The sequence below is a fragment of the Trachemys scripta genome, chromosome 4 (assembly GCF_013100865.1).
Source record: "Trachemys scripta elegans isolate TJP31775 chromosome 4, CAS_Tse_1.0, whole genome shotgun sequence".
In the NCBI taxonomy this organism is placed as follows: Eukaryota; Metazoa; Chordata; order Testudines; family Emydidae; genus Trachemys; species Trachemys scripta.
Genome location: NC_048301.1, coordinates 105240728 through 105253819, shown reverse-complemented (window position 1 = coordinate 105253819; position 13092 = coordinate 105240728). Strand labels below are relative to the sequence as shown.

Sequence of the window (13092 nt, the reverse complement as noted above, 5' to 3'; positions counted from 1 at the left end):
CTTCCAGAACAGCCCAAGATAACCACAAACCTCAGAGCAAAATGCAAATGCTCTTCTTTGACCTCTCAATTCCTCATTAGCCTGTCCAAAAGTACATATCCCTACGGTATGGAGACAGAAGGAGAGAGAGAGAGAAACAGAGATTTTCATGAACCACAATAAATTTGTAAGGTCCTGGGCATGGTTTAAAAAAAAAAAAAAAACCTGGAAAATTTTAATATTCGTTCATGCATATAATAGGGTAGAAAATCATCAGTGTGGGTTGTTTGAATAATCTGTTATTGAGGCAAATCACTGGCCTGTCTTTGTGTTTGCTGTGGTATTTGTCAGGCTCTTCACGTTTTGTTTTTGTTTTGCAGCAAGCTAGAAAACCCTATGATGTACGAGATGTTATTGAACAGTATTCTCAGGGTCATCTCAACTTGATGGTACGAATCAAAGAGTTGCAAAGAAGGTATGGCATAAAGTTCACTATCCTAAATGGTAAATGTCTGTGAAGAGGATTCTAATAAGCAGTGCAGACGGGTAGGGAGGAGAAGATTTAAAGGATTGTAAATGGCACTTAGGACTGCACAATTAGAGAAATACTGTTTGATGTAATTCACAGTAAAGGTTTCTATTTTGAGAATTTAAAAAAAAAACTTAAATTATTAAGAACCATTGATCAGAACCTGGTTATTTGTATTGCTTTAGTGGGTACAGACCCCAACTGTAGACCAGTATCCCCACTGTGCTAGGCACTATACAAACAGAATAAAAAGACAGTGCCTGCCCCAAGGATCTTATCATCTAAGAAAAGATACTACAGATGGATACAACAAAGCAAGCATCAGGAAACTGAGACAATACTGATCACCATGAAAAGCAGTGGTCATTGCTAGAATCTATAAAATAGCTAAAGCACTAAGACATCCATATAGGGCTGATATTTTCTTAACTACCAAGGCCAACTTTGGATCAAATGATGTTGTTCATTTGTACTGCAAAGCAGAATTACTTGAACATTGCAACCTATTATGTGGAGAAGAGGTTTTTCAACCAAAGCAAGTGAATATTCTGTTGTTTAAATCTGAGGAAGAGTTATCTTCTGTTATGAACAATATCATTTCTTTCTGTTTACAGGTTGGACCAATCTATAGGGAAGCCATCTCTTTTTATTTCTGTCTCAGGTGAGAGAATACATTTTAATTCCTGTAATCAGTGACATGTTTGAATTAAAAAATGTCTGCTCCATAAATATATGACTAAGAACCACAAGAATTTGTAAGGTGCTCAGGTACTATGGTGATGTGTGATATATCTTTCTTTATTTTACACATGTGGGAGCTGAAGCATAGAAAGGTTTAATGGACTTGCCCAAGGCAGCACCATAAATCAGAAGTCCTGACTCCTCGCCCCCTGCTTTAATCATTATACTACACTAAATAACAAGCTAGAATTAAACCTCAAAATGTAAGAGAGGTGTCTGGAATAAAGTTGATTAGAATATATTTTTGTGAAAATATTGATTAAAAATACTTTTCATTACTTATCAAAAATTGTCAGCGAGTTCCAGCCTGCAGTTAGGCACCTGAATTCATATTTAGCCTCTAACACCTCTGAAAACTGGGTGATTTTTATGTAGTCACCTGATATTAGGTATCCAGTTTTTGAAAATGTTGACTCAATTACTTCAGCCTTAAAATGGGGATTATATTCAGAGGGGTGTTATGGAGCTGAAATCAACAATATTCATATAGAGCTTTGAATGGAAATCATAATAGAAGTGCAAAGTATTAATAGTATTTATTTGTTTTGAGATGTGGTTGCACATAGATAGATATCATCTGATTGGCCGTTGAGAGCTATTTGTTAATGTCATTTCCAGTTTTAAATTTCTAAAAAAAATTTAGATAAAACATCATCCATGAACATTATCAAGGTGGCTGTAGAGCTTTACATTGTGCCAGGTTGTTTTTTCAACTGGAATTAGAAACATAAACTAAATTAGGAACCATTTAATTCTCTCGGTTTAAAGCATGAAATGAAGGTTGAAAGTGCTCTAGACTAAAGAGCTATTAAAAACCTTGGCTTGGGCTAATGCTATAAAAGAAACAAAAGCTAGTTTTATGAAATAAAACTAATCATCCTAGCAAAGGTGTTCAATTATTCTGCACTGGCGGGCTAGTTAAACACACCGTGTTGTGGCTTAATGCTATATTGTTATAACACTGAGTATTCATTTGAAAATATGCCTTGCTCCACAGAAAAAAGCAAAGACCGAGGGACTAACACGATTGGTGCAAGGCTGAACAGAGTGGAAGACAAGGTAGGCCTGAGTTAGTAGTGGTAGTGGATGGAAATGGTCCATTACTGAACAGCGCTGTGTTTCATAGTATTCAGGAAAAACATATGGCTTAAAATGGAGTAACATACCTGGCTTTTCCAAGTGATGGAAAATAATTTTAACACTGAAAGTTGCATTTTCTTCATGATCGTTTTAACAGCACAGATGAAGAAATCAGACTTTTTAATTGATCTCAGTCTCTTTTGTTACTCACTTTGTTTTTGATTTTTAATGGTATGTATTACACATGTCTCAATGCTCTACTTCCTTCCTTCCTCCATGATAGATAAAAGGCTCTGTTCCTTTAATACTCTGGTATATTACAGTCCCAAGATTTCTCTTTGATCATTGATTGCTCTGTTGTTTATATAACTCCACCTACTATTCCTTAGAGAGAGAGGGAGCAAATGTTGTTCTGTCCTGGTTTTCATTCTTTATGACAAATGGAGTTTTTCCTTTCAAGTGACATCAAGCTAGGGGAGAAAAAGCTGTTCTATAATCACAAATTAACAGTTAAGTGCTTTGCTGCAGCCCTTTATTTCAATGCTAGCTGCACATGATGAGCTAGATAGAAAGGTAGAGATTTATGTCAAATTCAGAAATATAGAATTGCCTATGTTTGTTTTAAGGATAGACAGAGAGTTAAAAGAATTATTGATTGGAGCCTTCACCCATCTTTCATAGTAAATTTTTTTTAAGGTTTGCAAGGGTTCTTTTAATTTATGATTATTTTCACTTACTTGTTCAGTTTGCTGGTTTGGTTAAGACTGGAAGTATAATTTGTGACGTATCTTCAGAAAAGAAGCTCTCATGATACTTCTAGCACAACTGGGAACGAGATAGACTAATTATCTCATGAGAGAACTTGGTTTTGCTTTAATTTCCAGTCCACTTTTGCAGACCAACGAGGTTTGGTCAAGGCATCCAAACTTCCAGGTTGCTTAGGCAACACCTAATCTGTGGAGATTCACCAATGACTTGTTTGTTTCTCCCGTAGTTCTCCATCATGCACCACATACATGTAAATGATCATGCTCAGAGAGTTGCTTCTACATAGTGTTAGTATGTGGTGTTTTAAAGAAAATATATAGATTGAAGAGTTAGGGGTCGGATTCAGAGATGATGCATGAAGAGATGCGTACTAAGCAATGGTAAGGGAGTGTAAGGTTGCATAGGCACCCAAACAGGTTTTGCACATTTAGGTGCTGTGCAGTTAGGGTGACCAGACAGCACGTGTGAAAAATCGGGACAGCGGGTGGGGGGTAATAGGAGCCTATATAAGAAAAGGACCCAAAAATCGGGACTGTCCCTATAAAATCGGGACACCTGGTCACCCTATGTGCAGTGCTCATTCAAGGGTCTGTACTTGGAAATTATACACACAAATGGAGCTCATTTCTCAAAAAGCTGCCATTCTACTTACCGTATGTTGTATCCTTGAGGCAGATTAAAAATGTTGAACGTGACAAATGTTGAACGTTTCTCACCTTGGCAACTAGCTTTTGACCAAAAGATAAAGTAGATTCTGTGTGCTGGTGTTTGGAAATGTACAATAAAAGGATTTTGAGTTGTAGCTGGTTCAGGGAACAGAAATCCACTTTCTAAATCAGTGATACTCAGACTGAGGCTCGCAAGCCACAACTGACTCTTTAAAATGTCCCCTGCAGCTCTTTGCAGCACATGATATTAAAACACCGTGTGATTTAATTATTAACCAATCTAAGTTAATCAATCTGGATGCTTTTACTATGTTATTAACTAATTAAGTTACTAACTTGCACTAAGTTATTAACCAATAGAAACCTAAATATATTGGTCTTATGTTACAGTTGGAATAAAATTTTCAAAAGCGCCTAAATGACATAGAAGACTTAAGTTCCCTTTTCAAAAGTGATTTAGGCACATAAGGGGAGATTATCAAAGGCACAAATGGCAGGTGCCTAACTCGTGTTGAAAATTAAAGTTACCACTTGTGCCTTTGTTCTGTTTCACTGAAAGTCAGTAAGACTTCGGAACCTTTGTCCTATTTTCAAAAGTGACTTAGGCTCCGTAGAAGCTTTTGAAAATTTTACCCTGGATCTTTATTTTTTAGACAGTATTCTGTAAGGATTCCATTTTGTTTTGAAATCTGTCTTCAGCATGTTATTTAGCATTTGCTTAAGAGAAAAGCATAAGACAATCTCAAAGACTAGAGTAACAAAAAGTAACTTTAGACCTTCTGCAGCTGCAGTAGAAATTTGATTTCACCATAGTCAATGTATTGACATAGATACTACTGTATTTAACAGAATATTTGCACTGTCCAAATGAAATGTCTTTTTTTTTTTGTCTCACAGCTACTTTCAGATAAAGTTTTTGTACATAGGACTAGCTGTATTGATTAGATAATGTGCATCTCTGAAACCAGAGATGACCTAATAAACTACAAAGAAACTAGCATCTGATGCTTAAAAACAAGGCTAAAATTTAACCCAGATATACCAAAATTAAATAGGCAGTGTTTTTATACTTCTATGACTTGATATAACAGTCATAAATTCAAGGTGTATTGATTTGTAAGGATGGACAAATAGTAATGAATTATTTAAACCGTGATACTCAGACCTCAGTGGTTCAGGAGCCAAATGAGTGATCAGAGTTACCCAAAAGAGCCCCAGTAGTGTGAATTCATTGTTTCATTTACTATCGTACTATATATTCATATTTACACAGTATGACAGGGGAAATGTGATATTTCCTATGTAGGGCGAATAAACACTCCATCTAATACATCTGTTTCATAGGTAACTAAAATGCTTTTATAAAGAGATTCAAATCCAAATTCTCTGCTGCACTCGAGCACAGTGGAGGCAATGGCTGGTGTAGGGCTGTCGCGAAGCTTGTTACGGCTCTCTGATTCTCAGGTTGTTCCAATGGTCCCTATAGGCTGTCCTCCAGCTGGGCATATAAACTGACTATCCCCTCCAGCATAGCTTGCTCACACACTCCTGGTCTGGCCATGAACAGGGAGTGGCATATAAGCTGGCTCTACCCCAAATGAAGATTCCTCATGCCAAGCAAATTCTCAGGGGCTGGTTTCCAGCTTCTTTGCTCCAGCAGGAAGGGACCAAGGCATTTCAGATGCATCCATTTATCAGTCACTGCCAGCAGAACAGTTATTCAAAGTTACTACTTGCACATGGCATAACAATAGCCGAAGGATCAGGGGTGACATCATTGCCCCATTGAAATCAATGGCAAAACTCCAATAGACTTCAGCAGGGCCAGGATTTCACCCCAGGTAGCTTGCTTTTTTCAAAGCTCCTCCTCACCTTACGAACCACTTCCTTCATTATTGGAACTTTCTAGGCTTTCCCATCACTGTTGGCAAAGCATTTACACTTGTCTGTAATAGTGACAGAAGCAAATCTGTTCTAGAGCTACACGTATCATGGCTAGCAGTGGCCACTTCACAAACAATGATATGTGAAAGAGAAAAATTTCATGTTTTATTAATAAGTGGTTTTTATCCAGAGTTAAACGTCACTATTTTTTCCAACAAGCATGGCGTGTTATAGAAAAATTCTGCCCTCTCGGAAAAATTCTGAATTTTCATGCATCCCCCCCAAATACACCTAATTTCTAGAAATTAGGAACAGTTTGGGGGGGAGGGTGGTTCCTGCCAGCAAAAACTGCCTTTTAATTTTCACATGAAACACACCTTTGTTTCCACTGAAAGAGGAACATTTTTTCTTCCTGTGGTGGAATTTGCCACTTCTCATTAGATCTTGAAGGGGAAAACAAACGCCTCTTAATATTTCTGTATAAAATATCACCCATATATCTGTGGACTGAATGAAGCAGGGTCCTGTGGAAAATATAGTATGTGATCATATGTATCATAATGCATATGCACAAGGGGGTCAAATTAAAGAAGAAAAGGTAAAAAAAAAAATTCACCCCAAACACTTTAAATTTGTCAAAGTTACAGGCAACTGAAAACACAGTCTTATAATAGCGTCGGCCAATCTTAACTATGGGCGTCACTGCCTGAGTGGCCTATAATAAGAGCTACAACACTCACTATCCAGTATGTAGTCAGAACACATTTTAGTTCAGCCATTGTTCTCTGCTGCATAAGAATCAGTGTCGAGTGCCATGTTCTTTGAAAGATGAAGCTAAATCAAGAACCACACCCTGCCCATCTGTTCCTCTAACTTGCACCTCAGAGGATGTGGCTGAGCAGGAATGTAACAAGAACAAATCAATTTATTTGCAGTGGCCAGACCTTTCTTTTCATCCTATAACATCTGTGAATGTCCAGCCCCCCTGACATCCAACCCCCAACCCATGAAATCTGGCGGCTGCTGGCTGGCTACCAAATGCAAAATCAAAAGCAGTTTTCCAGATCTGCACAGCTGTTTTATGTGCCACTGTTGATCGAACTGCAGAGCACACCACATGCCAATGGTTTAACTCTCAGAGTGTGTTGAGTCTTATGCAGGAGAAAGTCTACAGCACACTCAGAAACCTTTATTTGTCACAGATCCTTTCTTCTCTCCACAATGTGACTTTTTTGTCTTGTGACTGTCATGATAATTGCTGATACTAAAATTAATATAATCCCATCCAACCACTTTCTAATCATTATTTTACATATGGTATGCCCAATCTTCATTTTTTGTATTTTATTTTAATTTTTTTGGTTACAGATGGACACATTCCTTAACTTCCCATAGATATTTTGATGTCAAAACATGTTATCCTGGAAGATCAGATGGATCATAGAGTTTGGGCAAAATTTAGCAGTCCTGGATTCTGATATTCTGCTCTACCTATGTGCCAAAACTCCCACTGAGGTCAATACAACTTCTGTCTGTGTGAAGAGCAGAATATCACAATCCATGTTCACGAGAAATTAAAATAGACTTCTCCCACATAAGATCTTTGCTGTAATCATTGCTATGGTAAAATTAGATTCTGCTTTCTTAAGAATCACTACTATAATCCAAAGCAGTTTTCTGGGTGTACACTTCTCTGTGCAAACATGAATAATTGATTTCACTGAAATCATCAATACCGTTGAGTAGTTTACATGGTCCCCATTAAAATCTTTACACCACCTTTTAAAAGTATAAAGAATACTGGGCATAACATGGTACTGTTATCTATTTCTAAAAATAAAGTTGTAAAGACTTAAATGGGAACTGCGGTAAATAAGTGGAAGCCTTGTTTTAGGGAACCACACAACACACTCAAAAGTGGGCATGCTAATCACGCAAATGAGTATGCTTCCTAAGTGTGCACTCTGTTTGCACATGTATTTTTGAAAATGTCGATGCACAAGTCAAATTGAAAATAAATTTGTCGTGGGAAGTAGTTTATAATCCTTGAAATATTTATAAATTCTCTTAATAAAAATAATCATACAGTGGTTTATTCATCTGCCCATTGGTATGATGGAAAACAGAACTGTTTCTTAAAGGTAAAACTCTTTGAGAAGTTGTTCCTACGTGTTACTACCCAATTGACAAACGTGCAGAAGTATTTTGACCCCTGGGTGGTGGTGATATGCACTTCTGTACAAATTGGAACCATGTCTCCCATTCTCCTTCATTTTATAATGACTAATTCTCTAAAAAGGTGTTTGACTGTATAGATTCCCTATGAAGAATATATTGCAAGTACATGACCTGCTCTCAATACGTTAGCTAAGTATGGAATTTACTTACATTCGAGAGCAGTGGTACTTCAACGGCCTTCTGTGCACTAGGCTTTAAACTGAGTCTGAAAATCATATTTAAAATTTGTCTAAATGCTGCTCTGGCTAAATTGGTTTCTACTGTGGTTTGACCACCAGTTTAGAAATGATCCATACTAGATGTATTAGTTCCAGCTAAACCAGTTTCTAGCTTTAAGCCTGGTTCCTTCACTCAGTTTGATCCTTAATATGGCTGGAACCTAAGATCCAGTTGCTGACTGCTACTATTTTTCCTTTGCCTGGATTTTGCTGTTTGGCCCTTCATCAAATAGTTCCCCGTTATGAAGATTTCATACTTAACTTTGGGTTTTTACATCTGTTACTGTTTAAAAGCCTGCTAGACTGGATAAGGAATATGAATTTCTGTAGTTACATACTGTGAGAGGTATCTAACTGATAAAATATGTAATCTGCAAGGATTTGATTACATATTTAAGACAGAACATGCTTTTAAAAAAAAAATCCTCTTAGTGCCTTTTTGGACAGGATGTAAAATTAAAGTCCTGGCCACTTTTCATCATTCTAGAATGTATGTGCCCTTTCGTAATAATACAGGTGTACTTCGTGTCCTGGGTAAATTTGAACTCTGGTATATTAGAGTCTTCCTACTGTGTTTTCACTGTGTTTGAAATTTGATGCAATTTTCCCTTCACTTCCTGCCCTAAACTGTTTTATAATTTTGCTGTGCACTAATAAATAGCTGCTGGGTTTTACCCCAGTGGTAGCTGCTTTTCAGTGGTAAATGATGCGTTATCCTATATCTACCTCACAGGGGTGCTGCAAGGTTTAATTATTGAATGTTTGGAAGATCCTTTTGGACACTTGTAAAAAACACACCATAGAAGTCTGTATAGTATTATCAACATAATCATTACCCCATGCTGCTATTATGCACTTACAGTAGTAGCACTTAAAAAAAATGTTTTCTGCATGAAGCATCTCTTGCACATCAAGCGGCCAATCCTGTCAGGTGCTGAGCACCAGAGGTTGTGAATATGCAGCATGTCAAAGGATCAGGCCCAAATGCTGACAATATTTTCTTACTTCCAAACACAGGGCATCTATACAATTTTAAATGTTAAATAATATAATTCCAAGAACATATTCCATCATTCCCCACTCTTAAAATAAATTCAAAATGAACAACTTTTGTTTCCTATGCTTCGTCACTGCAAACATTTAACATCATGTGAAACAATCCGGTGATGAGGAAATCCCTGGAACTATCATTCTTTGCTAAACTCTAGTTTTCCCATCGAAAGCTTGCTTTAGGTTCAGATCATTCATCATACTTAATTCAAAAGGTGGGGGATATTTTTGTTTGCCTTTTTTTATGTTTAGAGTGTTTCATTCCTCTCTGGCATCAATGGACAGAAATTAGACACTGAACTGTAATCAGCGGAGTCAACATCCCCCATCTGTCCCCTCCTATTTTCCAGAGATGAAATCTTCCCCCCCCTACACACATCCCGCCCAATACATAACACACTAATCAGCCCTTAACATAGTTTCTTTTCCAAACTCTCTTATTACTGAATAGTTTCTGTTTTGATACCACGATTAATAGGCTTATGCTCAAATTTCTATATAGTTTTATTCAATTCCAACTGCTCTTGCACCAAATTCCCCTAAGCAGACCATCCAGTGGGCATTTATTAAAGTTGATGTTTTATAGTATCACAAGGTAAATGATAAATCGTGCCACTGGTAATACAAAATCCAAGTATATATCCAGTGCAAAAAGATTTAGGACCTGTGCCAAAGTCCATTAAAGTCAATCGGAGTCTTTCCCTTGACTTGATGGGCTTTGAAGCAGGCCTTTAATCACCACATAATACAGTCATGATGATCCAAAATTTGAATCTTCCCTGATCAGGGACAGCTGAATCGCTGAACCCTTTTATAGTTAGATAATATTGAAATTCAATTTTTCCACTGTATTGTGTGATCCCAGCTTGCTCAGTAATGTATGTGGGTTGTGATAAATTATCCATGAAAGTACTTCACTGAGCCTCTGTGTCTTTCTCTCAGTATTAGAGCCTCTGGCTGTGCACACTGATGTTGGACATTGAAAGTGGCCACAGTCAAGGTGTGTAAATAGCAAAAGAAAAAAAAAAAGTCCAGTAGAGGAAAACTGTTTCCTTTAGTGTATATGATGAAATCAACCTGAGCAGAACTTGTACTGTTTATTTTATTTTATTTTTAGTGTTACTAGGTAAGTTAATACCACTAATGCCATGTGTATAGAAGAGTCTCTTTCTTCTTTGTTTTTATCGGATACATTTATACCAAGAAACCATAGATGTTCCTCTATTCATCTGCACAAGATTATTTCCATTAATACCTTCATCTCCATTCTTTGTAATGCCAGTTCACAAACAAAAGTTGGCAGCATTTGATATTGATTCCCATATGCTCCTGTGTGGGTATGATTCATGCCTTCAGAGTCTGCAGGGCACTGGCATATAGGAAATAATAAGGCTTGTAGGGCTAGCATGTGAGGAAGTGATATGCAGTAATTTTTTTCATATTGGGTGCTTGTCTGAGAGAGAGTCATTTTTCTAAGCCAATATGTTCTGACAATGATCATCATTAAAAAAGACCACATTTCCCAAAAGGTACTATTCCATGCACCTAATACAGTAATTTCCCATTTTAAATACAGGAGAAAACTCTGTTATCTCAGATACTCCTCAAGCTATTGGCAAATGCTGGTTTTAATGTTGACAACTGTACACCTGAAAAGAATCCTTCACATGTTGCTCACCTTTCCGTTTTCCTTGAAATGTCTGCCATCCTTAACACATAGCCATTCATAGTGCCTTTTAAATGTGCAGCAACACAGCACCCTGTACTCCTTTTGGGAATGTTTACTCTACTTCCTGCTGTACCATAAAAAGCAGCACACACTTAAAAGGCAAGTCTTTGAACCTGCTAGGCAGACTATGGCTGTCTTTCACACTGGTATGCAGCAGCAATAGAGCAAATGTTGAAGTTATTTTTAATTGAATATTAATGCTGAAAAGTTGATGTTAATACTGTAATAATTCATATTTTTTAAAAAAATGCCATGGCTTCTATTTTCCTGGTCAGCAAAGAGAGGCACAGAAGGAAGTGTTCAACATTTTGCAAGTTGCATCTATGTTTGTACTAGCCAGTTCAGGCACCTATTAAATATTGGCATCCTGCAGTATTCAGATATAGATCTGACAATCTGTCTTGTAGCTGCCCAGAAATATAACTAAAAATGATCTGTTTGGAACCTCAATTTAGAAAGTCCTATCAAATCAATAATACCGATACAGCTACTAGCAAGTATTGACTGATCCACTATACAATTTTTTTGCAATCACACACAGGACGAATGAGGAGTTTTAAAAAAAAAATAGCTGTATAAGAGATTAATCACTACCCCTTCAATCTTTGGCCTCTGTCCAGAGACTGGGGACAAGAATAGGGTAGCAGTTTTGGTGCTGTATTATGTGATGTGAGTTACCTGTTTTCTATAAACAGGACTAAAATCACATCTCCCTTTCACATAAAATTTGCAGATGACACCAAATTCAGAGGAGTTGCAAGCACTTTGGAGGACAGGAGTAGAATTCAAAATTACCTCGATAAATTGGAGAATTGGTTTGAAATCAACAAAGACAACAAGTGCAAAGTACAAGTGCAAAGACGACAAAGACAAGTGCAAAGTATTACACTTTAGCAGGAAAAATCAAACGCACAACTACAAAATGGGACATAACTGGCTAGGTAATAGGTAGTATTGCTGAAAAGGATCTGGGGGTTAGAGTGGAACATAAATTGAATATGAGTCAACAATGTGATGCAAAAAAAGCTAATATTGTTCTGGCATGTATTAACAGGAATGTATAATGTAAGACCTGGGAGGTAATTGCCCCACTCTGCTCAGCATTGGTGAGGTCCCAGCTAGAGTACTGTGTCCAATTCTGACTTTAAGAAAGATGTGGATAAATTTGAGAGTACAGAAGAGAGCAACAAACATGATAAAAAGCTTAGAAAATCTGAATTTATGAGGAAAGGTTAAAAAAAAACTGTGTATGTTTAGTTTTGAGGTAATAAGTTGTTTTCCATGCCTTGCACAATGAGCCTCCAATAACTGAGTCAGGCTTGTAGGTCTTACTGCAATACAAATAAATAAGATGAATAATTGACTTTTATTTTTATTAAATAAATGTTATTTTCACTAATACTTCATTAAAAGTTGTGTGCCTACATACTACTGTGATGGTCACAAAAGAAATGAGCAGTGTTGCCAAGTCTCACAATATTTGGTGTTTTTTCTTAAAGCCTTGGCTCTTAGAGTCATGGGATTATGTGAGAGCCTCAGTTTTCATGTTTTAAAATAAAAAAAGCAAAGGTGAAATCCTAAACTTATTGAAGTTAATGGGAGTTTTGTCATTTTAGTGAGGTGCCAGGTTTTCACCCCAAGTTTCTAGCCCTCATGGTTGCAGAGAAAAGATGGAAAACATAATTCAAATCTATCCTGAAGCCTCAAAAACCAGAAGGTAAATAAAAAATACAAAATGTATTTTTAAAAATCCTGGTTTTAAGCCAACTCTGTGATTTTTGGGGGCCTGACTCATAACTTTTGAATGTTTTGGACTAGCAATAATGAATGAGTTGTTACATACAGGCTTAAAGTTCTGTCACTTGTGATTCAAAGTAAAGTAAGTAGAAATTCAAGAAAAAAAATTATATAACAAGCTCTGTGTGTGTTTATTTCTTTCAAAAAATCCTGTTGGGTAACTCATGAACAGCAAGGTTTGAAGGAGGAACCATCAGGAATTTATCAGCTGATCAAACAAATAATCCAATAAACAGTCTTCAAATTAGCTACTCTTCTGGGAATCTGTTTTTGTGTTTATATTTGAGTAGGGATGTGAGTGGATATAAGGTCTGCAAATCGAGATGACTGATCTTCCGTTAAACCACACAAATCCTGTTTTGTCTAGCATTTCAAAGATAAACTTATGATGAAAGCAAGCCTTGAAACTCA

The 13092-nt window shown here is 36.9% G+C and overlaps 1 protein-coding gene across 4 annotated transcripts in view; it reads left to right on the top strand.

Moving 5' to 3' along the window:
* KCNQ1 (potassium voltage-gated channel subfamily Q member 1) overlaps positions 1-13092 on the top strand; it is a 553569-nt gene that overhangs the window by 405432 nt on the left and 135045 nt on the right. For 3 of the 4 annotated variants that reach the window (XM_034770267.1, XM_034770265.1, XM_034770266.1), the window contains 3 exons: positions 360-454; positions 1123-1169; positions 2247-2308. In XM_034770267.1, the coding sequence (XP_034626158.1) occupies positions 360-454; positions 1123-1169; positions 2247-2308 (204 nt within the window). Of the gene's footprint in view, positions 1-359; positions 455-1122; positions 1170-2246; positions 2309-10097; positions 10120-13092 lie in introns of those variants that run through there. The other variant, XM_034770268.1, reaches the window with a different exon arrangement.